Raw genomic sequence first — 27,899 nt, 5'->3', positions numbered from 1 at the left:
CCCCGAATGGAACACCTGCCCCACCCATCCTTTGCGTAGCCTAACCTGGTCTATCAGTTTCAGGTGCGTTTCCTGTAACATAACCACATCTGCCTTAAGTTTCTTAAGGTGTGCGAGTACCCGTGCCCTCTTTATCGGCCCGTTCAGCCCTCTCACGTGATCAGCCGAGTTGGGGGGCTTCCTACCCCCCCCCCCCTTGTCGATTAGCCATCACCTTTTTCCAGCTCCTCACCCAGTTCCCACGCAGCTGTATCTCCCCCAGGCGGTGCCCCCCCGCCCATCCTCTCCCATACCAGCTCCCCCCTCTCCCCAGCAGCAGCAACCCAGTAATTCCCCCCTCCCACCCCCCCCGCTAGCGTAATTACTCCCCCCCATGTTGCTCCCAGAAGTCAGCAAACTCTGGCTGACCTCGGCTTCCCCCCGTGACCTCGGCTCGCACCGTGCGACGCCCCCTCCTTCCTGCTTCTCTATTCCCGCCATGATTATCATAGCGCGGGAACCAAGCCCGCGCTTCTCCCTTGGCCCCGCCCCCAATGGCCAACGCCCCATCTCCTCCACCTCCCCTCCTCCCCCCATCACCACCTGTGGGAGAGAGAAAAGTTACCACATCGCAGGATTAGTACATAAAACCCCTCTTTGCCCCCCACATTCGCCCCACCACTTTGTTCGAACGTTCTTTTTAATAACCCGCTCATTCCAGTTTTTCTTCCACAATAAAAGTCCACGCTTCATCCGCCGACTCAAAGTAGTGGTGCCTCCCTCGATATGTGACCCACAGTCTTGCCGGTTGCAGCATTCCAAATTTTATCTTCTTTTTATGAAGCACCGCCTTGGCCCGATTAAAGCTCGCCCTCCTTCTCGCCACCTCCGCACTCCAGTCTTGATAAACGCGGATCACCGCGTTCTCCCATTTACTGCTCCGAGTTTTCTTCGCCCATTTAAGGACCATTTCTCTATCCTTAAAACGGAGGAATCTCACCACTATGGCTCTGGGAATTTCTCCTGCTCTCGGTCCTCGCGCCATCACTCGGTATGCTCCCTCCACCTCCAACGGACCCGCCGGGGCATCCGCTCCCATTAACGAGTGCAGCATCGTGCTCACATATGCCCCGACGTCCGCTCCCTCCACACCTTCAGGAAGACCAAGAATCCTCAGGTTGTTCCTCCTTGCGTTGTTTTCCAGTGCCTCCAACCTTTCCACACATCGTTTCTGATGTGCCTCCTGCGTCTCCGTCTTCACCACCAGGCCCTGTATGTCGTCCTCATTCTCGGCTGCCTTTGCCTTCACAACCCGAAGCTCCCGCTCCTGGGTCTTTTGTTCCTCCTTTAGCCCTTCGATCGCCTGTAGTATCGGGGCCAACAGCTCTTTCTTCATTTCCTTTTTGAGCTCTTCCACACAGCATTTCAAGAACTCTTGTTGTTCAGGGCCCCATGTTAAACTGCCACCTTCCGACGCCATCTTGGTTTTTGCTTGCCTTCCTTGCCGCTGTTCTAAAGGATCCACTGCAATCTGGCCACTCTCTCCTCCTTTTTCCATCCGTATCCAGGGGGGATTCCCTTCTGGTTTACCGCACAGTGTTTTTAGCCGTCAAAATTGCCGTTGGGGCTCCTATCAAGAGCCCAAAAGTCCGTTTCACAGGGAGCTGCCGAAACGTGCGACTCAGCTGGTCATCGCCGCACCCGGAAGTCCCGCCCCGCACTGGGTTGACCTACAGGTTAGCAAGGAGAGTAGCCAGCGCCCACACTGGAGGTTGGACTGGGGACTTTTAGCTGACGAAGAGGTGCGCGGGCAGCTGAGGAAATGTATTCAGAACCACCTGGAAGTGAACGACATGGGTGAAGTTTCGGCAGCGGTGGTCTGGGATGCATTGAAGGTGGTGGTTAGAGGGGAGCTGATCTCGATACAGGCCATAGGGAGAAGGCAGTCAGAGCAGAGACATACCGACTGATAAAAGGAGATATTGCAGGTCGACAGGAGGTATGCGGAGACCCCAGAGGCAGGGCTTTTAAGGGAACGACGGAGGCCACAGGCGGAGTTTGGCTTGTGAACTACAGGGAGGGTGGTAGAGGAGCTGAGAAAGGTGAGGGGGGCGATCTATGAGCATGGAGAGAAGGCCAGCAGAATGCTTGCACAACAGCTTAGAAAGAGGGAGGCAGCCAGGGAGATAGGGAAAGTAAAGGATGGGTATGGGAGCCTGGTTGGAGACTCAACAGGGGAGAATAAGGCGTTCAGGGCGTTTTACAGTCGGCTGTATGGGTCAGATCCCCAGCTGGGCCGGAGGAGATGAGGCACTTCTTAGGGGGGCTGAATTTCCTGAAGGTGGACGGGGGGTTGGTGGAGGGGAAGGGAGCCCCAATCGGGTTGGAAGAGATAGCGGAGGGTCTGAAGGCATGCAGTCGGGTAAAGCCCCAGGGCCGGGCGGGTGCCCAGTGGAGTTCTAGAAAATGTTCTCTGGGATATTGGGGCCGCTGTTGAGGAGGACATTCAATGAGGCAAGGGAGGGTGGGATGCTTCCCCCGACGATGTCACAGGCCACAATCTCATTGATTCTCAAGCGGGGCAAGGACCCGGAGCTATGTTGGTCCTACAGGCAGGTATCCTTATTGAATGTGGACGCCAAACTGCTGGCCAAAATCTTGTCCTCTAGGATTGAAGATTGTGTTCCGGAGGACCAGACTGATTTGTTAAGGGAAGGTAGTTGGTGGCCAATGTAAGAAGGTTGTTAAATGGGATCATGATGTCCCCGAAAGGTAGTGAGGTAGTGGTAGCAATGGACACAGAGAAGGCTTTTGATTGGGTAGAATGGGAATGTCTGTGGGAGGTACTGGGACAGTTCGGATTTGGGCAGGGCTTTATTGACTGGGTCAGGTTGCTGTATCAGGCTCCTGTTGCGAGCGTACGGACGAATAGGACAACATCGGACTATTTTAGGCTGCATCGGGCAACGCGACAGGGATGCCCCCTCCCCCCACTGTTGTTTGCATTAGCCATAGAGCCGCTGGCAATTGCGCGGAGAACCTCAAGGGGCTGGAAGGGGTTGGTCCGGGGGGGGGGGGGGGGGGGGGGTGGTGGAACACAGTCTCGCTTTACGCAGACGACCTGCTCCTGTATGTATCAGACCCATTAGAGGGAATGGAAGCAATTATGAGGATTCTGGGGGAATTTGGCCAGTTTTCGGGGTGTAAACTAAATATGGGGAAAAGTGAGCTGTTTGCAGTCCAGGCAAGGGGGCAGGAGGTGACTGGGGGAACTGCCATTTAGGGTGGTAGGGGGAAACTTTCAGTACCTAGGCATCGAGGTGGCATGGGAATGGGAACAGCTGCACAAGTTAAATCTAGCCTGACTAGTAGACCAAATGAAGGACGATTTTCAGAGGTGGGACGCGCTCCCGTTGTCACTAGCTGGGAGGGTACAGTCAGTGAAAATGACAGTCCTCCAGAGAATCCGGTTTGTGTTTCAGTGTCTCCCCATCTGAATTCAATGGTCCTTTTTTAAACGGGTCAATAAGGTAATCACTTGCTTTGGGAGCGTGTTGAGGCGGCTTCATGCAAGGACACCAGCTTGGGGGCGTTGATAACAGCGCCTCTGCTGTTCCCGCCGGCACGGTACTCCACCAGCCCCGTGGTGGTGGTGGCCCTGAGGGTCTGGGGGCAATGGAGGAGGCATGTGGGAGCATCGGTGTGGTCTCCAATCTGTAATAATCACCGGTTTGCCCCGGGAAGGATGGATGGAGGGTTTCGGAGATGGCTGAGAGCAGGGATTGAGAGCATGGGGAATATGTTTATAGAGGGGAGCTTTTCTAGCCTGAGGGAGCTGAGGAGAAATTTGGATTGGCATGGGGAAATGAATTTAGGTACTTGCAGATGCGGGACTTCCTACGCAGGCAGGTTTCAACCTTCCCCCTCCTACCACCAAGGGGGACAGGGTAGTTTCTAGAGTGTGGGTGGGAGAAGGGAGGGTCTCTGACATTTACAAGGAACTCATGGGGTCAGAGAAGACGCAGACTGAGGAGCTGAAGCTCAAGTGGGAAGAGGAGTTGGGAGGAGAGATGGTCTCTGCGCGGACGCATTGAGTAGAGTTAACGCGTCCACAACACGCGCCAGGCTCAGCCTGTTACAATTCAAGGTCGTTCACCGGGCTCACATGACAGTGGCCCGGATGAGCAGGTTCTTTGGGGTAGGTGTGCGGGAGGGCCAGCGAACCATGTCCACATGTTCTGGACATGCCTAAAGCTTGGGGGATTCTGGCAGGGATTTGTGGATGTCATGTCCACGGTGTTAAAAACAAGGGTGGCACCGAATCCAGAGGTGGCGATTTTCGGAGTGTCAGAAGACCAGGGAATCCAGGGGGAGAAAGCGGCAGACATTCTGGCCTTTGCTTCCCTGGTAGCCCGGAGACGGATATTGTTAGCTTGGAGGGACTCAAAGCCCCCGAAGTTGGAGTCCTGGCCATCTGACATGGCTAGCTTTCTCTGTTTGGAGAAAATCAAGTTGACCTCGAGAGGGTCAATGTTAGGGTTCACACGGAGGTGGCAGCCGTTCGTCTACTTCTTTGCGGAAAATTAATTAAAAAAATTAAAATGCTCAAATACTATCCCTTGACAAAACATCATAAGGCAGTTAAGAAAAATTAAGCAAATATCAAACAAGTTGGATACAATCATGCATATTCACTAAATTTTCCTCTACCTGAATCTGTGCTCTATTTCCAGCTGTAATGTTTGAAATGGTCCAACAGGCCTCTTTCCTTATGGATTCTTTTGGACTACTTAATAAATGTAGAAGACATGGCAAGGCTGAACAATTTAATATGACCTGCACAGAATAAAAATTAAGGCACTAAACAAAATTTTACAAGTGAGTGCACCAAATTTACATTACATTATTTTGCTTCAACAATTTTTCAAACAATCTATCTCTATATTAAAGAGGAAAAGGTTTCTGCGAGCTAAAAGATACGAGGGGGATGGACAGGGTGGATCGGATGCAGCTGTTTCCCCTTAGTTGAAAGGTCAATAACGTGGGGGCATAATTTTAAGGTGAAAGGCAGGAGGTTTAGAAGGGATTTGATGAAAACATATTTCATCCACAGGGTGGTAGGAATCTGGAATACCCTGCCTGGTAGGGTAGTTGAGGCAGGAAACCTCACAAAGTACTTGGCCCCTATGGTTTGGGAGTTGAAGGAGGAAGAATGGCTTGAGGGGGTCAGATGTGCTCTTCTTTTACAGGTGTGGAACTTTGCCCAGCAGGCATTTCCGACATTCACGGTGTCTCCACCATTTACCCTGTTGGAAAGGGTACTCTCGTGTGCGGGGTCAGAGGATGGCAGCACGTCCGAGATATATGGGCGAATCGTGGGGGAAGAGCAGATTTTGGTGGAAATGAGGGTCAGGTGGGAGGAAGAGCTGGGACCCATTCTGGAGGAGGTATGGAGTGAGTCCCTCCGTCGGGTGAATGCTACGTCATCCTGTGGGAGGTTGAGTTTGATACAGCTCAAGGTGGTGTGTAGGGCACACCTCACCAGGACCAGGACGGGTCAATGTTTGGAGGGGGTCAAGGATAATGTGAGCGGTGCATGGAAGGGCCTGCTCACCACATGCGCACATGTTCTGGTTCTGTCCCAAGCTGGTGGATTTTTGGGAGTCTTTTTTCAGCACCATATCGGCAGTCCTGAAGATTGGCTTAAAGCCCTGTCTGTGAGTTGCTGTACTTGGGGTGTTCGACCAGCAGGAATTGAGGGTGGGGGCAGGGGTGGCATACGCATCACTGCTGGCCCAGCGATAGATATTGTTGAGCTGGAGGCAGGTGACACCACCCAGTGCCTCAGCATGGCTGGGTGATTTAATGGAAGTCCTGCACCTTAAGACGGTTACGTTTGCGGTGAGGGGGGTCAATCAACGGATGCGATCATAGATGGTGGCCATTTATTTTGCACTTTAAACAGCTGTTAGTTGCTAGTGGGGGGGGGGGGGGTGATCGATTGTTTGGGGTTATATTTCTGCTATTGGGGTTCATGCTACTACCATTGTTGCAAATTTAATACAAATACATTAAATTCTAAATATAAATATATATTTTAAAAAGGTACTTGAAATGTCACAGCATTCAAGTGCTGAGAAGTGGGATTAATGTAGATTAGTTTTTTTCTGGTTGGTGCAGGTTGATGGGCCTCTCCTGTACTGTATGATTCTAAAACCCTTAGGTGGGTCAACTTAATTAAAACGTTTTTTGACTTTAGAGAATTTCTTTTATACTAACTAAACCTGGAAAAAAACTTCAAACTAGAGACAAACAACTGATTTACAACTGACTCCAAACATACAAGTCAGTGATGCATTTACCTGTGTCTGGATATCATCACCTGTTACTATGTTACCCACAGCTCTTAATGCTGGTGATGCAACTTTGTAGTCATTATGCCTATGAAGAAATTCACAAAAATGCTGGTCAGAAATTATACATCTTAACATGTTACATTAAATGGGATTTCACATAAGTCACAGCAGAACATTTTAATCAGCTTTGTTAAGAAAGTGACTATGGATTAATTGTTTAAAAAAAAAACATCCGCAAAGTAGAGGGAGCTCAGCATAGCACTTCGCTGTTCCAACAAAGCAAACAGCAGCAAGATAGAGGTCAATTCAGGAGAACTGCCAACTCCTATACCACTGAATATGTTGAGGAGAGGGTTGTTGTTTTACCATAAAGCATTCATAAGCCACATCTCATCACAATTGGCAGTGCCAAAGGCATAGAGGCAGGCTATCTTCTCTGACTTGGCACATATGTAGAAGGGAGGATATTAATGAAATAAGAAAATGCACAAAATGTACCCTTACAAACTAACTTTACTATAAACAGAATTTTGAAACTTTAAATTGATGAAAGTGCAATAATTGTCAACGGTGACAATTGTGTATTTTTCTTGTTACTTCAGGTTCTGTCTGTCTATCAATTAATGTTTAAGTTAGTAGCCAAAAAACGTATTTAAAAAAAATAAATTTAGAGTATCCAATAATTGTTTCCAATTAAGGGGTGTTTTAGTATGGCCGATCCACCTTACTTGCACGAGTTGGAAACCCACGCAGTCACGGAGAGAATCATAGAATTTACAGTGCAGAAGAAGGCCATTCGGCCCATCGAGACCTCACCGGCACTTGGAAAGAGCACACTACTTAAGGCCACGTCTCCATCCCATCTCTGCAACCCAACCTAACCTTTTTGGACACGAAGGGCAATTTAGCATGGCAGGTCCACCTAACCTTCACATCTTTGGACTGTGGGAGGAAACCAGAGCACCCTGAGGAAACCCATGCAGACACGGAGAGAACGTGCAGTTAGTGACCCAAGCCGGGAATCAAACCAGGACCCTGGAGCTGTGAAGAAATTGTGCTAACCACTGTGCTACCATGCCGCCCAGAATGTGCAAATGCCACAGACAGTGACCAGGGGCCGGGATCGAATCCAGGTCCTCAGCGCCATAGGCAGCAGTGCTAACCACTAGGCCACTGTACCGCCCACCAAACAAAAAACGCTGAAAAGGTTTAAAATTGACCTCTTTGCACTAAATCCATGACCACTAAAGATATAAAGAACACGATCTCCGTGCAAATATACTTACATTAAGAGTTCCACCAATCGTCTGCAAACCCCAGAGTCAATAACAGCCTGAATCTTTTCATTGGGTCCATCTGACAGATAAGATAATGCCCAACAAGCATCAGCAAGCAAGTCAGAATCACTGCTGAAAAGTAGTCTAGATAACACAGGTAAACTGGGGGATACCTGCAATTAAGAAATAGAGATCTTTATATTTTAGCAGTTTCACAAATTAACAATGAAGACCCAAACATAATAAGTTGAAACTACCCACCCATACAGAATAGCATTATGATACAATTACAGATTGTCGTAACTCATCTGGAAATTGTGTTCAACAGCAAGGACAATGTAACAGAGGATATTTACCTTCTCAAAATCAGGTGGTGGATTTTTGCCTCGACACAAATTGGACAGTGCCCAGACAGCATTCCTTGTCATTGTGAGTCTGTTAGATTTTGTCAATAACCTAAAAAAAGGAAAAAGATAAAATAACACAGATGCTTGCACCAAATTCAATACATAATCAGATTACTACAAGTAAACTGCATGTTGTAGACAAGACCATGTGTAAAATTTTAACTGGAAAAGAAAATTTCAAACTTGGAAACATTTGAATTAAAATGCTCATTAACAACCATCCGGCCAACACTAATTTGAAAAAATGAAATGAAAATGAAAATCGCTTATTGTCACAAGTAGGCTTCAATGAAGTGACTGTGAAAAGCCCCTAGTCGCCACATTCCGGCGCCTGTTCGGGGAGGCTGGTACGGGAATTGAACCGTGCTGCTGGCCTGCCTTGGTCTGCTTTAAAAGCCAGCTATTTAGCCTAATGTGCTAAACCAGCCCCTCAAATGTTTTTTTCACCCCATCCCCTCAAATGTTATTGTTCTTAAATGCTGCTGAAAGACATCCAGTTGAGTGCACACTATATAACCATTAATTGTTAATAACCATTATCTGTAGGTCATGAGACTAATTTTGCACTCCAACTTTCAACAAAGCAATATACACTTGAGTTTGATAGATTCTATGATGAGATCTATTGCCCTGAAGAGTATATACACAACCTTTCTCCTGCTGATCCACTGCTAATGAAATAGATATCCAGATAATTATGAAAATCTCTAGAAAATAAAAATACTTACTGTAACAAAGGTGGAAGAATTACACAGTGGAGGACAAAGTCCCTGCATACTGCACTATCACCTGCAATGTTTCCCAAGGCCCATACAGCCTAGAAAAAAACATTTTAAAATTTAAAGCACAGATAAATATTTTAAGTTAAAATTAATCTCATTCAACAAAACTTCTAGTCTCTTCCCACAAAAGCTAGAAAGGACTGATGGGAATGCCAAAACCTACTTATCCCCCATACACAAGATCCCTGGACACCAGGAATAATATCAAAGCTTTGGCAAATGTACAGAAGAATGGTATCACAGATGCGAGTAAAAAAGACCAGATAAACTACGATTATTATCCTTAGAGCAGAGGTTAAAGGGAGATTTAATAGAAATGTTTGAATGATGAGGCCGGAATCTTCCCAAAAACGCACAAGTGTTGGCTCAGGCGAGTAAACCAGTGTGAAGCTCGCAGGCTGCGCAACTGGCTTTTCTCATTATATTGAACAGCATTCTGAAAAAACAGGGAAGGGAGATTCACAGTCAGCTGGAGGGGTAGGGTCTAAGAAAGTCAGCAACGACAGGAATCAGACTTCCGGTGACGGCGGGCGGGAGGCAGCCGCACAATGGACGTCTCCCGTTCGGGAACGGCATTTTCGGGGCTTTAAGCCCGGTCCCAGGGTCCACGGAGGCGGCAAAAGCAGGGAGAAGGCACAGAGGAGGCACAGTGAAGGCACAGTAAAGGAAAATGTCGAGAGTGAGCAATAAAACGGCCGTAAAAAAAGCAGCTGAAGGTCCGTCGGGAGTGGAAAGGTCACCGCGGGGTCACCAAGGAAAATGGGGGCTGGAGCACCAGGGGAGGCCGCATTGCTTACGGCTGAAGAAATAACTAAGGTGATGGCTGCGGAATTCGAAGGGCAGTTTACAAAATACATGGAGACAATGAGGAAGGAGATGAGGGAGGTTTTGAGTGTGCTCGTGAAAGGAGCCGATTTCCCTGGTGACGACGGCGGTGGCGAACGCAGTGGCGGAGGTGCGGGAGCAAGGGGAGGCGCTGAAGGAAGTGGAGGAGACATTATTGCAGCACGGAGATCAACCTGCCTCGATGGGGAAGGAGATGTGGAAGGTGATGGAGATTAAAAAGGATCTGCGAGGAAAAATGGAAGACCTGGAAAACAGATCCAGGCGACAGAATGTGAGGATTGTGGGGCTGCCCGAAGGAGTTGAAGGACCGAGGCCGACTGAGTATTTTGCCGCGATGCTGGCAAAACTATTGGGGATGGGGAGGATCCCTCCCAAGATGAACTGGATCGGGCTCATCGGTCGTGGAGGCCTGTACCAAAGGCGAGAGAGCCGCCAACGGTAGTGACTCTGTGCTTCCGTAGGTACAGTGTGAAGGAGAAGGTCCTGGGCCAAGCAGAAGCAGGTGGTGCAGTGGGCTGGAGCTGGTATACCAGGACTTTACGGTGGAGCTGGCGAGGAGGCGGGCTGCCTTCAACCGGGTGAAGAGGGCACTGTACATCAGCAAGGTGCAGTGCGGCATTGTATATCCAGCGAAGCTGAGGGTGACTTCCAAGCTCAAGGACTTGTATTTTGGAACGGCGGAAGCAGCGGAGGAGTTTGTGAAGGCAGAAGGACTGTGGCAGAACTGAGAAATGGCCCTGGGCCGATGTAACCTCATGACTGTATTTTCTTCTGTTTTGTTTCACTGCGTGCGGGTGTATGGGCTAAAGGAGCCAATGTTGTATATATTTGGACAAGGGAAGTTGTGTCAGGGCCACTGCACACTCCTTCCTGCTGGTTCCTAAACTGGCCAGCTTTATTTATACTAGGAGTTTACTAATGGTTTCTCCGCCCCCCTCATTGGGGAAGCTCATATTCCCACAGGATTGTGGGATTGTCATTAGTCCCCAGCCAATGGTAAGTCGGCAGGTTATAACAGGAAATGATGGGACTTTCACTCGAAATGAGGGGTCTTTGGGGTGTAGGTGGATATGCGGGGTTTGTGTGCTAACAGGGGATTTCTGGGCTTTCCTAGGGCGAGGCAAGGAGGAAAGGGACCTGGGCGGGGGCCTCCATCGGAACCTGTCAGAGCAGGGTCCGAGTGGTCTAGCCAGGGTGGAAAGTTGGGGGGGGGGGGGGGGGGGAGAAACCGAGGGGGGGGGGGGGGGGGGGGGGGGGAGGAGGAACCGAAGGGGGGGGGGGGAGAACCGAGGGGGGGGGGGGGGGGGGGGGGAAGAGGTACCGGGGGGGGGGGGGGGGGGAACCGAGGTTGGGGGAGGAGTTTTACAAAAGGCAGTGCACGGGAGGAGTTGGAGGGGGGGGGGTGTTTACAACTCTTGGGTATCATGTACGGTACTCTTTCAGAGGTTGGATGGCGTTGAATGTGGGGGGGGAAGGGGGGGGGGAGAAGAGGGGGGGGGGGGGAAAAGAGGGGGGGGGGAAAGAGGGGGAGAGAAAGAGTGGACTCTATAGGTTAATGGTGACCATGGGCGGTCCCGGACTCCTTTTTCTTCTTTGTTTTTTGTTTCCACCCTGGGAGGGTTTGTTTTATTGGATGCATATATTGACAGGTGGGCCGTTGTTTGGGGTGGTGGGAGGATGGGATCGTTGTTATTGTTGGGGGGGATCAATTTTGTATTTATTACCGTTTATTGTCTGTGGATGGGGTGTAAATTTTGAAGGAAAATGTGAAAATGGAGAATAAAAACATTTAAAAAAACGACAGGAATCCAAAGATCAGGCCACTTGTTTTTTAAAAAAAAAAAAGGGCGCGCTGATCGCAGATTTAAATAATTGGCACCCCCACCCCACCCATGGACATAGAGACCTCCACCCCCATGGACACGGGGAGACCCCACAGACATTGAGACCCCACATGCAGAATGGAAGTCTTCCCCTGCAAACTGCCCGCAGATAAGGAGAATGCCCCACCCACACCCCCGTCCGACGCACAGAAGGGCAACCCTTGGATGAGGGGAATCCCTGCAATGGAGCTCCCAGAGAGCCCCTTGGCAGTACTGCCAGAATGCTAGGGGGCAATGCCCGTGCATGTCGCTCACTCACCCCACCCCGGGGCTACACTTACCGTGCATCCACAGCATGGTTTTCTCGACTAGTCTTGATTTTTGAAAACAGTAGTGATTCACACCAGCGTGATGTCACACCAGCTGGTGGGAAGTTAGGATAAGGATAAATGTATTCCAATCAGGGCTCACACCCTTCCTGAGCGTGAACCTCATTATGTCACTGCAGGGGCAGGGAAGATCTCATTGAGATCTCACTGGCGCAAATCCTGTTTTTGGCTTTTCACGAGATTTAGCAGCCTTTATGGGATTGTGCCCACAGTCAACAGGGCTGTTATCGTGGCCAAAGAAACTTTTCGACAGGCAGAAGAATCAGTAAAAAGGAGACACATAATTAAAGGTAACTGGCAGAAGAACCAGGTGAGGAGAATTAATTTCCTTTTGAAAAATGCAGGAAATAGTGATATTCTGGAATGTATTGTTTGTGAAGCAAATGGAAACAGATTTATTATTAACTTTTGAAAGGGAATTGAATATATACATTAAAAAATAGTAGGGCTGTGGGACTAATTGGATAGCTTTCTCAAGGAAAAGACATAGACACGATGAACAAAATAGTCTACTCCTGTGTTATAAAATTCTTTATGATCTCAAAACAATAATATAAAATGAGTTTGCTGGATATTGGTGGCTGAATCTTTTTCCATTAAGGAAAACCAATGCAAGTGACATGAGGATTAAAATTAAATATAGCATCTTACCTGTTCTTGCACATCCTCAAACTCAGAATTTAATAGCTCAATAAAAATTGGTACAGCACCAGCTTCGATTACTACTTTGGTCTGGAGAGATGTACCTGAAGCTATATTTGTCAAAGCCCATGCTGCTTCAAACTGAAAAGGAAGAAAAACAAATCAATTTTTGAACTTAAAAAAAAAAAATTAGAGTACCCAATTCTTTTTTTTTCTAATTAAAGGGGCAATTTAGCATGGTCAATGAACCTACCCAGCACATCTTTGGGTTGTGGGGGTAAGACCCACGCAGACATGGGGAGAGTGTGCAAACTCCACACGGACAGTGGCCCAGGGCCAAGATAGAGCCAGGGTCCTCAATGCCGTGAGGCAGCAGTGCTAACCACTGCGCCACCATGCCGCCCATAATCTTTTTGAACTAACATTTGGGATTACATTTTCTTCTGGATGGCTAAAATAAAAGCCCTTTCAGACTGAACTTCTGTGTTCCAGCTTCTCCCCCACAATTATTAATGCATTATGTAATTTGTAAGACACAGAAAATACACAGGTTACTTACTTGTAGCCGTAGTTAGCTTCACAAAGTGAGGCATGCTCTACAAAATGCACATGTATTGCAATCAAACAATTCACAGGGATTCTTTTGATTACAAATTATTTTTCACATCTAGGTTATTAATATAGAACAGCAAGGGGAACTCCACTACAAATGTTCCTCCAGTCAGAAACCATTAACCACTACACTTTGTTTCAGGTCAGTCAGTTGATTTTGCATCCATGTTACTACTGTCACATTTATTCCACGCACTATAACTTTGCTCAAGTTTGCTGTGCGACGCTTTATCAAATACCATGGAGGTCCATGTACACCACACCAAGAGCATTGTCCTCATTAACCCTCCCTATTAACCCTTCAGCAAGTTAGTTAAACACGATTTTCCTTAAAGAAATCCATGCTGGTTTTCCTTAAGTAATCTGCATTTGTCCACATGTCTATTGATTTTGTCTTGAATTATTGCTTCTGGAAGTGTCTCACCACCAAAGATCCCAAATGGTCTTGACAAGGTAGAGGTTGGATGGTGTAGAAGCCAGCTATTTTCTATTGGTAAAAGATAGCTATTTAGCATTAAGCCCCTAGTCTACTAAATACCATTTTAAAACTCACTCACCACCTCAGGTCATTTCAAAACATAGCTTCAACAGAACACAGAAGCAGATAGATTAAAACAGCATTCTTATTCAGCTAACAAATACATTTGCAAGATAAAGTGTAGTCCAAGGCCATGACAACAGCATAGCAACAGTATAGAACCTAAAAGAACGGTCAAGTCAGCAACAAATCAGTTCAGGCCGCTCGCGATAACAGTGCTAAATCGCATTCCATAGCTTATACAAGAATACATTTTAGGTTAATGTTGCCTATAAATGAGTGACAACTAACCCTCAAATCAAACTCATTTGATGTTAATCCAAACCAATTAGGATTACATAGGGGTGTAATTTGATGGCTGAAGTCAGACTGTGAAGTTTCGTTTGGCCATTTTTATCTGGATCATTCTCTCTCTCCGGAATATACTTTGACTTAACTATTCGCTGTCTTTCATATTTCACTTTCTGACTTTGACTTTTGAAGTTATTGCAAGCTGTTTGCCTAAGCAAGAAAATCATTTCTGTGATTCTTTGAAAGTTTCAATTGTCTACAAATTGCCTCTCTGGGAGTTCTATGCCGGCTAGACTTATTAGAGAATTAGACTTTCTAAATGACTCTCAATTGTAATCAATAGAAGACAAATAAAACGATTCTTATTTGCACCTGACAAGATTTAACTTCAATTTCTACTGAGATTTAGTGATTCGCAAAGTGCAGCTGAATCCGCGGTAGATCTAACAGATGGATGTCTTCTTTTGTAGGTGCGCCCAGAGGCTAGAGGGCATTGTTTTAAAATTAGGGATTTCCCTTATAGGACAGTGATGAGGAGAAATTTCTCAGAGTTATGCAACTTTGGAACTCTCTACCTCAGAAAATAGGAGTCGTCCAACAGCTCCTCGAGCTTGCTCGGTTGTTTAATGGCTAATCTAATAATAACCTCATATCTGCATCCCAGTAACCTATCACTCCTTTGTTTATGCTCCACCTCTGCCTTAAAAATATTCGAAATCTCTGCTTCCACCGCCTTTTCAGGAAGAGAACGCCAAAGACTCCCAACCTTCAGAAATATTTTGCTTCATCTCCATTTTAAATGGGTGACTCCTTTTTTTTTTTAAGTGACCCCTAGTTCAAGATTCTCCCACAAGAGGAAATATCCTCTCAATATCTACCCAGTCAATACCCCTCAGGATTTTAGATGTTACACCAAGTCGCCTCGTACTCTTCCAAAATTCAGCGAAGCCGGTTCAACCTTTCCTTATAAGGCAACCCCCCTCCATTCGCGATATTAGTCTGGTGAACCCTCACGGAACTGCTTCCATCATATTTTTATTCTTCCTTAAATAATGTGATCAATGCTGTACACAATACTCCAGAGTTGGTCTCACTAGTGCTTTGTATAACAGAGGCATAACCTCCCTACTTGTATATTCAATTCTCCTCACAATAAATGTGCGATGAATGGAGGAATTTCAGATATATAGTATGTTTTTTGTGCAGTAACAGTTAAAAGCCTGGGTTAGTGTGTGTGTATGGCTGCTGCAGTAGTGCTTTTAAAAATCCTGGTTTGCAAGACAGCTAGGCGTTTTGGGAGACAGAGGTGCAATTAAGGCATTGAATAAGGCTAGGGCAAATTGAGTTTTATCTGGATTAAGAGGGTTCCCTTTGCAGTATTTAATTTGAAACATTGTGTTTCAGCTTGGTAAGATGATGTAACTAATGGGGGAGCTAGAACACCAGTTATTTTAGCAGAGAATGTGTAGTTGGTTCCTGGAAGTCAAACATGAAGACAGTTTATGAAGACTTCAGCTAGAGATCCTGAATTGTTCTGACAGGATTCAGGTCTATCTCTTAAAACATCTCAAATAACATCTCTTAAGCAAATATGTCTGGGTCTGCTAAAGTGGGTTGAGATCGGAGATGGTTCTGTTCTTTGACTAGAAGATAGCAGTTAAGGGTTATTGTGTCACTGTATTGATTAGTATTGTTTGAGGGGTTTTCTTGTGAAATGTTAAATATATTTGGATACGGTGTTAGTAATAACATTTGTTTTAATATACCATATCCCAATTTTGTGTGAAATCACTCCTGGAGCAAGAAATCTTTTCCTCACAGTCTTACAAAATTAAAATTAAATACTGGGGTTTCGGTCCAGTATCCAGCTGCTGTTGGGGTCGGTTCGGGATCATAATAACTGATTATATTCTATTATGTTTCCGAATTACCTGCTGTACCTGCATACTAGCCACCTGAGATTTATGCATTAAGGGATCCTTCTGCGTGGGTCTCACCCCCACAACCCAAAGATGTGCAGGGTAGGTGGATTGGCCAAGCTAAACGGAGCTTAATTTGGAAAAAAAATGAGTACTCAACATTTTTTTCCAAAAAAAAAGTACCTTTCTGGCGATTGTAATTTTCCCCGCGTTCCTCCCCCCTTCCATTTCCTGATTTATGGTCACTTCTGGGGGATGTTACTTGTAAATGCACAATACCTGTTCAATTCTTCACACTCACTTTCAATAGGATCAATGTTCACTTTACTAACCAATTTATTTTTAAAATATTTATAGAAACTCTTACTATCGTTTTTTGTATTTCTGGTTAACTATTTCACCAACTCGGATCTTTCCCATCCTTACTAATCTTTTAGTCATCCTTTGCTATTCTTTGTATTCTGCCCAATCTTCTGACCTTCCACCAGTCTTTGAACAAGTATATGCTTTTTCTTTAAGTCTGATAATATCTTTAACCTTTTTAGTTAACCATGGAGGGCGTGTCCATCCCTTAAACCTTTTCTTACTCTTTGGAATTGATCGATTCTATGTATTCTGAAATAACCCCTTAAATTACGGTGGCGGAGAGGATGCTAGATGGGGACTCTTCTTCCGAGGTAGTATGGGCTGAAGTTAGAAACAGGAAAGGAGAGGTCACCCTGTTGGGAGTTTTTTTATAGGCCTCCTAATAGTTCTAGGGATGTAGAGGAAAGGATGGCGAAGATGATTCTGGATATGAGCGAAAGTAACAGGGTAGTTATTATGGGAGACTTTAACTTTCCAAATATTGACTGGAAAAGATATAGTTTGAGTACAATAGATGGGTCGTTTTTTGTACAGTGTGTGCAGGAGGGTTTCCTGAAACAAGATGTTGACAGGCCAACAAGAGGCGAGGCCACGTTGGATTTGGTTTTGGGTAATGAACCAGGCCAGGTGTTGGATTTGGAGGTAGGAGAGCACTTTGGGGACAGTGACCACAATTCGGTGACGTTTACGTTAATGATGGAAAGGGATAAGTATACACCGCAGGGCAAGAGTTATAGCTGGGGGAAGGGCAATTATGATGCCATTAGACATGACTTGGGGGGGATAAGGTGGAGAAGTAGGCTGCAAGTGTTGGGCACACTGGATAAGTGGGGCTTGTTCAAGGATCAGCTACTGCGTGTTCTTGATAAGTATGTACCGGTCAGACAGGGAGGAAGGCGTCGAGCGAGGGAACCGTGGTTTACCAAGGAAGTGGAATCTCTTGTTAAGAGGAAGAGGGAGGCCTATGTGAAGATGAAGTGTGAAGTTTCGGTTGGGGCGATGGATAGTTACAAGGTAGCGAGGAAGGATCTAAAGAGAGAGCTAAGACGAGCAAGGAGGGGACATGAGAAGTATTTGGCAGGAAGGATCAAGGAAAACCCAAAAGCTTTCTATAGGTACGTCAGGAATAAAAGAATGACTAGGGAAAGAGTAGGACCAGTCAAGGACAGGGATGGGAAATTGTGTGTGGAGTCTGAAGAGATAGGCGAGATACTAAATGAATATTTTTCGTCAGTATTCACTCAGGAAAAAGATAATGTTGTGGAGGAGAATGCTGAGCCCCAGGCTAATAGAATAGATGGCATTGAGGTACGTAGGGAAGAGGTGTTGGCAATTCTGGACAGGCTGAAAATAGATAAGTCCCCGGGACCTGATGGGATTTATCCTAGGATTCTCTGGGAGGCCAGGGAAGAGATTGCTGGACCTTTGGCTTTGATTTTTATGTCATCATTGGCTACAGGAATAGTGCCAGAGGACTGGAGGACAGCAAATGTGGTCCCTTTGTTCAAAAAGGGGAGCAGAGACAACCCCGGCAACTATAGACCGGTGAGCCTCACGTCTGTAGTGGGTAAAGTCTTGGAGGGGATTATAAGAGACAAGATTTATAATCATCTAGATAGGAATAATATGATCAGGGATAGTCAGCATGGCTTTGTGAAGGGTAGGTCATGCCTCACAAACCTTATTGAGTTCTTTGAGAAGGTGACTGAACAGGTAGACGAGGGTAGAGCAGTTGATCTGGTGTATATGGATTTCAGCAAAGCGTTTGATAAGGTTCCCCACGGTAGGCTATTGCAAAAAATACGGAGGCTGGGGACAGAGGGTGATTTAGAGATGTGGATCAGAAATTGGCTAGCTGAAAGAAGACAGAGGGTGGTGGTTGATGGGAAATGTTCAGAATGGAGTACAGTCACAAGTGGAGTACCACAAGGATCTGTTCTGGGGCCGTTGCTGTTTGTCATTTTTATCAATGACCTAGAGGAAGGCGCAGAAGGGTGGGTGAGTAAATTTGCAGACGATACTAAAGTCGGTGGTGTTGTCGATAGTGTGGAAGGATGTAGCAGGTTACAGAGGGATATAGATAAGCTGCAGAGCTGGGCTGAGAGGTGGCAAATGGAGTTTAATGTAGAGAAGTGTGAGGTGATTCACTTTGGAAGGAATAACAGGAATGCGGAATATTTGGCTAATGGTAAAGTTCTTGAAAGTGTGGATGAGCAGAGGGATCTAGGTGTCCATGTACATAGATCCCTGAAAGTTGCCACCCAGGTTGATAGGGTTGTGAAGAAGGCCTATGGAGTGTTGGCCTTTATTGGTAGAGGGATTGAGTTCCGGAGTCGGGAGGTCATGTTGCAGCTGTACAGAACTCTGGTACGGCCGCATTTGGAGTATTGCGTACAGTTCTGGTCACCGCATTATAGGAAGGACGTGGAGGCTTTGGAACGGGTGCAGAGGAGATTTACCAGGATGTTGCCTGGTATGGAGGGACTATCTTATGAGGAAAGGCTGATGGACTTGAGGTTGTTTTCGTTGGAGAGAAGAAGGTTAAGAGGAGACTTAATAGAGGCATACAAAATGATCAGGGGGTTAGATAGGGTGGACAGTGAGAGCCTTCTCCCACGGATGGAAATGGCTGGCACGAGGGGACATAGCTTTAAACTGAGGGGTAATAGATATAGGACAGAGGTCAGAGGTAGGTTCTTTACGCAAAGAGTAGTGAGGCCATGGAATGCCCTACCTGCTACAGTAGTGAACTCGCCAACATTGAGGGCATTTAGAAGTTTATTGGATAAACATATGGATGATAATGGCATAGTGTAGGTTAGATGGCTTTTGTTTCGGTGCAACATCGTGGGCCGAAGGGCCTGTACTGCGCTGTATTGTTCTATGTTCTATGTTTGCCACTGGGTCTCTATTGACCAATCCCTTAACCTAATTTGGCAATTCATTTCAGCCAGCTCTGCTTTCATGTACACACAATTGCCCTTATTCAAGCTTTAAAACAGTCTTGGACGCACTCCTCTCATCCTCAAACTGAATGCAAGGTTCAATTATATTATGGTCGCTATTACCTAAGGATGCCTTCACCATGAGATCATTAATTACTCCCATCTCACTGCACAATACGAGGTCTACTATAACCAGCTTTCTGGATGGTTCCAGAACATGCTGCTCTAAGAAACTATCCCAAAAACATTCTATGAACTCCTCATCTAGGCTATCTTGGTCCAATTTTCCAGTCTACATGTAGATTAAAGTCTCCCATGATTGTTGCCGTGCCTTTCTGACAAGTTCACATTACTTTTTCCTTTATGCTCCACCCTACCATGTGGTTACTATTACAAGACCCGTACATAACTCCCACAAGTGACAACTCCCACAAGTGACTTCTTGCCTTTACCATTTCATCTCTATCCAAAGCGTCCACATCCTGGTTTCTTGAACTTAGGTCATATCTCTCTATCGTGCTCATACCATTAACTCAGAGCCACCTTTTCCTCATTTCCTGTCAAATTCTTCCTAATCTGTTGACTTCAATATTGAGGTCCATAGCCATGTCCTCCTGCAGCCATGTCTCTGCAACGGCTATCAAATTGTTCAGATTTATTTTGATGTGTTCTCAGTTCATCTGTTTTGCTTTGAATGCTTTGTGCATTCAGATTCAGAGCACTTAGTGGAAGTGGGATCACTGAATATTTTTATGGCAGAGATAGATCTTACTGAATAACTGTGCAGACTAGAGGGTCCGTGTGGCCCATTTCCACTGCTATTTTGTATATTTGTTTATTTGTAAAGTAAAACTGACTGGCCTGTAGTAAATGGGCTCATCTTTACACCCTCTTTTGAAGAAGGTTGTAACATTTGCAATTCTCCAGTTCTCTGGCACCACCCGAATCCAAGGAAGTCTGGAAAATTGTGGCCAATGTCTTCGCAATTTCCACACTCATTTCTCAGTATTGTTGAATACATCTCATGTGGTCCTGGCATATCAATTTTAAATGTAGGCTGGGATCTGGTAGCTGTGCTAGCCACATGCGCAAATACTGTAATGGCCACCGAAGGGAATCAGCTCTTTCTGATAGGTAAAAGGCCATTTTAATGTAAATATTAAAGCCCAGTCCTTAATACCCATTTTAAAATAAGGATTTCAGTATTCATAACCTTAGGTCATGACAGACCACATAACTTAAACAGAGGTACATATCCACAAACTAGTTGAAGATAAATGCAACATTTTAATTGACAATATGAACTGACTATTGTTCTAATGAACAGATTTCATATAAAGAAATGAGCTGTACCAGCAATCAGATCAAGGTCGAAATAAGCACCATAGCAATACAAAGCCACCATTGTTCAGAATATGGATAAAATGAAAGTCAGCAGAAAACCAGTAAGAACCAGACTAGATTACAGCACAAATTCACATTCCACAGCACACACAAAAATTCAAACATGAAACATTTAAAACTTATGTTGCACATTGAGGATCTACAGTTAACTATCCAATCAAATGTATTTGAAACTCACCCAAACCAATCAGGACGACAGAGGTATGGATAGATGGCCTCAGACTGGTAACATTTTCCTTAAACATGAGTTCGGATAGCCATTTTCTATCCAGGATCACTCTATACTTTGATCTAACTACTTGCTATCCTTATTTTCGTATTTTCACTTCTCCACTCTAACTCTTGAAGTTCGCGCAAGCTGTTTTGCTTTAAGCAAGAAACCATTTCTGTATTAATTTTTGAACGTTAAAATTGTTTTATAAATTACTTCTCTTTAAGTCCTTTGCTGGCAAGGCTTTGTTGAGAATAGATTTAAGTTTCTCTCAATTGTAATCAGTAGAGGCAATAAAAGATTCTTACTTCGCATCCGAGAAATGTAACTCACATTTCTACCGAGTTTTAAAGTGTATGCGAGACTGCACTTGAACCGCATGGTAGATCTCTACAGCCACTAAATATCGTGGAGGGCCAAAACGGGATTTGCACCGGCAAAATCTGGATTTGCAATCTTCCCTGCCAGTGACGTGATCAGGTTCACAATTAGAAAAGGGGTGAGTCTGATTTCCATATATGTTAATAAACTAACATATACTTATCGGCCTTGATGCCGTAACGTCCACCCATACCTCATCTCCCCACCAATCAACATAACGTCATACCCCGTAGAAAGTCCTATCAGGGATGGGGCGGTGCTAGATCTAGTTTTAGGGAATTAAGTTGGGCAAGTGGCTGAAGTTTCAGTGGGGAGCATTTTGGAAACAGTGACCATAACTCAGTACAACTTAAGGTAGTTATGGAAAGGAACAAAGACTGGGAATTAAGATTCGTAATTTGGGGGGAGGGTCAATTTTAATAAAATAAGACAGGATCTGTCCAAAGTTAACTGGGAACAGCTACTTGTAAGAAAATCTACATCAGAGCAGTAGGATTCATTCAAAAAGGAAATAGAGAGTGTACAGAGCCAACATGCTCCCATTATAGTAAAGGATCGGAGCAATAAGTCCAGAAAACCCTGGAATCCAGGGTTGGATAAGGAAAAAAGGGAGGCTTATGGGAAATACAGAGGGCTCAAAACAGCGAAAGTCCTAGAGGAGTATAAAAAGTGCAGAAGTTTCTTAAGAAAGAAATTAGGAGAGCGAAGGGGAGGAACATGAAAAAGCACTGGCGGGTAAAATAAAGGAAAATCCAAAGGTGTTTTATAAGTATATTAATAGGAAGTTGACCACGGTAAGAGTAGGGCCTATCACGCACCATGGCAATGTGTGTGTGGAACTGGAAGATGTAGTTGAGGTTTTAAATGAGTACTTTGCATTTGTGTTCACTGCGGAGAAGGATGATGTAGGTATAGAAATCAGGGAAGCACATTGTGATTTACTCAAAAGACTTAACAGAGAGGGAGGAGGTATTAATAGTTTTAACGGGCCTAAAAGTGGATAAATCCCCGAGGCCAGATGAGATGTATCGCAGGTTGCTGTGGGAAGCACGGTAGAGGCTCTAACAGAAAAACATTAAAATTTCTGGTCACAGTAGAGGTGCCAGAGGACTGGAAGACAGCTAATGTGGTGCTATTTTTCAAGGTGGGAAGTAGGGCAAATGAAGAAATTACAGGCCAGTGAGTCTAACATCAGTGGTAGGGAAACTGAGGGACAGAATTAATCTCCACTTGGAGAGGCAAGGATTAATCAAGGCTAGTCAGCATGATTTTGACAAAGGAAGATCATGTCTTACAAATTTGAATATTTTGAAGAGACTAGGTGTGCACATGAGGGTAGTGCGGTTGGTGGACTTTAGTGGGACAAGGTCCCACATGGGCAGCTGATGAAAAAGGCTAGAGCCCTTGGCATCCCGGTAAATTTGGCAAACTGGATCCAAAACTGGCTTAGTGGTAGGATGATGAGGGTGATAGTTGAAGTTGTTTTTTGTGATTGGAAGCAGGTGTCCAGTGGTGTTCTGCAGTGATCGGTGCTAGGTTCCTTATTGTTTGTAGTATACATTAATGATCTGGATGTCAGGGCAGCACGGTGGCACAGTGGTTAGCACTGCTGCCTTATGGCGCCGAGGTCCCAGGTTCGATCCGGCCTCTGGATCACTAAGTGTGGAGTTTGCACATTCTCCCCGTGTTTGCGTGAGTTTTGCCCCCACAACCCAAAACTGTGCAGGGTAGGTGGATTGGCCATGCTAAATTGCCCCTTAATTGGAAAAAATGAATTGGGTACGTTAAATTTTATATTTATTTTTATTTTAATGATCTGGATGTCAATGTAAATTCGCAGATTACACAAATTGGTGGCATGGTAAATAGTAAGGAGCAAGGCAGAACGATATAGATGGGCTGGTTAGATGGATGAAAAGCAACAAAATGGAATTTAACCATGAAAAGTGTGAGGTAATGCATTTTGGGAGGACTAACAAGGCAAGGGAATTTACAACGAATGGATGGACCATACAGAGGATCAAAGAGACCTTGATGTGCATGTTCACAGATCTCTGAAGGCAGCAGGACAGGTAGATAATGTGGTTAAGGAGGCCTATGGGATTCTTGCCTTTATTAACTGAGACATTGAATATAAAAGCAGGGAAGTTATGCTGGAGCTGTATAAAACACTGGTTAGGCCCCAGCTGGAGTACTATGTGCAATTGTGGTCTCCACACTATAGAAAGGAAGTGATTGCACTGGAGAGGGTGCAGAGGAGATTCACCAGGATGTTGCCTGGGCTGGATCATTTCAGCTATCAAGAGAGGGGGGACCTGAATGAAGTGTATAGAATTATGTGGGACATAGATTGGGTGGGTGGGCAGGTACCTTTCCCCTTATTGGAGAGGTCAATAACTAGGAGGCACAGATTTAAGGAAATGGGCAGGAGGTTTAGAGGGGATGTGAGGAAAACCTTTTTCACCCAGAGGCTGGTTGCAATCTGGAACTCACTGCCTGAAAGGGTGGTAGAAGTAGGAGTCCCCACAACAAGTGCTCATCTAAATATGTAGTATTTAGATAAGCACTTGAAATGCCATTGCATCAAGGCTACAGACCAAGTGCTGGAAAATGAGATTAGAAACTGAGGTCCTTGATGGTCAGCGCAGACAAGATGGGCCTAAGGGCCTCTTTCCGTGCCATAAAACTCTGACTCCATGGTTTTAAAAACGAAAACCAGCCGTGATGATCACACCTCTGCGCCCAATCTTCTTCACTTTGGAGAAACAGAGGGACATGGCCAGTAAAGCCAACCTGGCAGTTGCAGTGGGTGGGCCCTCTGGAGAGCCCTATGGGGAGGGGGGGTTGGTATCGTGATGGGGAGTAGGTGCCCCAATATTGGTGTTGAGGAGGGGAGGGGGGTTGCCCCGATGCTGGCATTGTGGTGGTGGGTTGGGGGGGGGGGGGGGCCCAATGCTGATAGTGTTGGTGTGGGGGTACCCTGATGTTGCAGTTGTTGTGGGGAGGGGGGTTTGTGTGCCCCGATGTTGGCATTGTGGGGGGGGGGGGGGGGGGGGGGGGGGCTTTTATTTAGAATCATAGAATTCCTACAGTGCAGAAAGAGGCCATTTGGCCCATCGAGTCTGCACTGACCCAGGCCATTCCTCCGCCCCATCCGCATAACCCCACCCAACCTTTACATACTAAGGGACAATTCAGCATGGCCAATCCACCTAACCTGCACATGTTTGGACTGTGGGAGTAAACCAGAGCACCCAGAGGAAACCCACGCAGACACGGGGGAGAAAGTGCAAACTCCACACAGGCACAGGCAGTCACCCAAGGCCGGAACCAAATCAGGGTCTCTGCTGCTGTGAGGCAGCAGTGTTAACCATTGCGCCACCGTGCCACCCTGTGAAATTTTTTAAAATACATTTATACGCTTTTCTACTTTTAAGTCATGATTGGGATGCCCTCTAAAAAGGGTACCCCAATCTCGGGACTGCCGACATCTTTAGGTCCTGCCCTCCAGCTGGTGGTGTGAAATTTGCTTCCTCTATTAATTTGCACAGTGTTGTTCAATCCAGTGAGAAAAGCCGGCTATGAAGCTTGCAAGCTTCACACTCGTTTCCTCGCCGGGCCAAAACTGTGTATTTTTGGTAAGATTTCACTCTAGACAGCTTAATATCTCCTCTTTACCAATTTTAAATCCCTGTGCGTCGATTACCTCCTTTTTCACTGTGGCCTGTGTAGCATCATCTTTGTTCGTAAGCACAGATGCCAAGTATTCACTTAATACCTCAGCTATCCCCATCCTTCATTTGTAAATCCCCTTTTTGATCTCTAAACCACCCGACTCTTCCTTTTACCATTTATGTGCTGATAGAAGACTTTGGGATGTCCCTTTTATGGTAGCTGCCAATCTCTTTTCATACCCTATTTGCGACTCTTAGTTGCCCTCTCAACCCATGTTCAGCAGGGTTCTTAATTGTATTTCCTACCCAATATCTATCCTAAGTTGTTCTTTATCTTAATTTTTATTTCTTTTCTCATCCATGGAGCTCTGGAGTTCCTCTCTGCCCTTCACACTACTACTATCCCAGTCTATATTTGGATAATTGAAGTCCCTTTAAACTACTCTGTTAATTCTTGGAACTCTGTAACCTCCTTGCAAATTTGTTCTGCACCCTTTTCACTTGATGGCCTGGAAATTACACGGAGCAAAGTAATTGCAACTTCTTTGGCCCTTGGTTCTGGTCGAGTAGATTATTCCCTTTATCCCTTAGGGATATGCTCTCTCTAGCACTGCAACCCTCCCTCATTCATCAATACCGCAAATCCTCCAGTTTTCCTTCCTTTCCTATCCTTCCTGAACTCTTTGTATGCAGGAATATTTAACACTCAGCGGGTCTCTGTTATAGTCAGAAATGTATTAAATGTACCTTTGTGATCCTTTTTGATATTTCCTCTTGGATCCCACAAACCAGCCAAATTAATTTAAACCCTTCCCAATAGCACTGACAAATCACCCTGCAAGGAATTCAATCCTGGCTCTATTGAGGTGCAACCCATTTTGCACGTGCAGATCCCATCTTCCAAAAAGCTGGTCCCAATGTTCAAAGTCTAAAGCCCTCCCTTTGCACCATCTTTCGAGCCACGCATTCATCTGCTTTATGCTTCTATTTCTATAGTCATTGGAGTGTGGTACTCGGGATAAGCTGGATATTACTACTTTTGATGTCCTGCTTGCTAACTTCCAACCTAGCTCCCCAAATTCTGTCTGCAGGACCACATCCCTCTTTCAGTCTGTGTCATTCATACCAATGTGCACCATGATTGCAGGCTGTTCATCCTCCACCCTCAGGAAGCACTGCAGCCAGTGACAATCTTGACCCTGGCACCATGGAGGCAACACAACATTCTCTTTTCACATCTGTGGATGCAGAGATATAGGTCTATTCCCCTATCAAATAACCTACTACTATTGCTCTTCCAGTCTTCCTTGTACCTTCCACTGTATAACAGAACCATATACTCATCAATATTCAGAACAGAATACTGGGCCTTCAACAGAGTCGAATGGAAATACCTCAGAGGTACTGGAGCGGTTCGGGCTTGGAACAGGATTCACCTCCTGGGTACAACTCCGAAACGCTTCCTTGGCGAGCGTACGGACAAACACCAACTCCCGATACTTCCAGCTGCACAGGGGCACCAGACAAGGATGCCCACTGTCCCTGCTGCTGTTTGCCCTAGCGATCGAGCCACTAGCAATTGCACTCAGGGCAACAAAAAGCTGGAGGGGGATCCAAAGGGGCGGCAGAGAGCACAGAGTCTCACTCTATGCAGGTGACCATTTCGGACCCACAAAGCAGCATGGACGGAATCATAGCGCTCCTGAAAGAGTTTGGCACCTTCTCGGGCTACAAACTCAACATGAGCAAAAGCGAGATCTTCCCGGTACACCCACAAGTAGGGGGGGCAGCACTAACGGGACTGCCGTTTAAACAAGCCCGACACAAATTCTGCTACCTGGGGATCTAAATAGCCCATGACTGGAAAGGGATCCACAAATGGAACCTCACCAGTCTGACAGAGGAAGTAAAAAAGGACCTGCAAAGATGGAACACACTCCCACTCTCCCTCGCGGGGAGTGTCCAGACGAGAGAGAAGAAAAGAATGCTAGGATCCCAAAGAAGGTCTAACAAAATCAAGGGGAGGGCTAACCCTCCCAAACCTACAATTCTACCACTGGGCAGCGACGCCGAGCGAATAAGGGGATAGATCAAGGAGCCAGAAACCGAGTGGGTGTGCGCGGAAGAAGTCTCCTGCAAGAGGACCTCTCTCCGGGCCCTCGCCACGGCGGCACTCCCATCCCCACCCAAAAAACACTCCAGCAGCCCGGTGGTGATAGCCACCCTCCAGTCCTGGAACCAACTACGGCAGCAATTTGGCTGACCAAATGTCGGACAAAGCTCCATCTGCTACAGCCATAGGCTCACACCAGCACTGACTGACGCCACCTTCAAAAGGTGGAGACAGAACGACACTGACAGTGGACCTGTACACCGACGGCAGGGTCGCAACACTGGACGAACTGACAGAAATTCCAGCTAGCAGGGGGAACGAGCTAAGGTACCTGCAACTCAAAAACTTCCTACGAAAGGAAACAAGGACTTACCCACAACATACATGACTGGAAGAGTTAGTGGACGCAAGCATACTGGAGAAAAGAAACTGTAGCAACATGTATGACCGACTGGTAGAAGGGGCCGACACCGTACTGGACGCAACAAGAATTAAATGGGAGGAGGACCTGGGGACTGAAATAAGTGGGGACTCTGGAGCGAAGCACTGCATAGATCAACTCCACCCCAACGTGCGCAAGGCTCAGCCGTAGAGCCCACTTAACAAGAACCCGTATGAGTAGGTTCTTCCCGGAGGTGGAGGGTAGGTGTGAACGGTGCCAAGGTGGCCCGGCCAACCACGCCCACATGTTCTGGTCCTGCCCCAGACTTGTGGAGAACTGGACAGCCTTCTTCGAGGCAATGTCCAACATGGGGGGGGTGAGGGTGGAGCCATGCCCGAAGGTGACGGTCTTCGGGGTTTCCGACCAGCCAGATCTATTCCTGGGGAGGAGGGCGAACACCCTTGCCTTTGCCACCCTGATTGCCGGCCGTAGAATCCTGTTTGGCTGGCGGTCAGCAAAGCTGCAGACTGGTTGTCCGACCTCTCAGAAACTCTCCAATGGA

At 46.1% G+C, this 27,899-nt stretch overlaps 1 protein-coding gene across 3 annotated transcripts in view; it reads right to left on the bottom strand.

Moving 5' to 3' along the window:
- LOC140411009 (importin subunit alpha-7) overlaps positions 1-27,899 on the bottom strand; it is a 130,123-nt gene that overhangs the window by 33,261 nt on the left and 68,963 nt on the right. For all 3 annotated transcript variants that reach the window (XM_072499960.1, XM_072499967.1, XM_072499976.1), the window contains exons 6-11: positions 12,511-12,642; positions 8,748-8,836; positions 7,969-8,068; positions 7,622-7,785; positions 6,342-6,420; positions 4,690-4,815 (exon numbers count right to left, since the gene is read on the bottom strand). In XM_072499960.1, the coding sequence (XP_072356061.1) occupies positions 4,690-4,815; positions 6,342-6,420; positions 7,622-7,785; positions 7,969-8,068; positions 8,748-8,836; positions 12,511-12,642 (690 nt within the window). The remainder of the gene's footprint in view (positions 1-4,689; positions 4,816-6,341; positions 6,421-7,621; positions 7,786-7,968; positions 8,069-8,747; positions 8,837-12,510; positions 12,643-27,899) is intronic.

Source organism: Scyliorhinus torazame, chromosome 1 (assembly GCF_047496885.1).
Source record: "Scyliorhinus torazame isolate Kashiwa2021f chromosome 1, sScyTor2.1, whole genome shotgun sequence".
Classification (NCBI taxonomy): Eukaryota; Metazoa; Chordata; class Chondrichthyes; order Carcharhiniformes; family Scyliorhinidae; genus Scyliorhinus; species Scyliorhinus torazame.
This window is presented reverse-complemented; position numbering and strand designations above follow the sequence as displayed.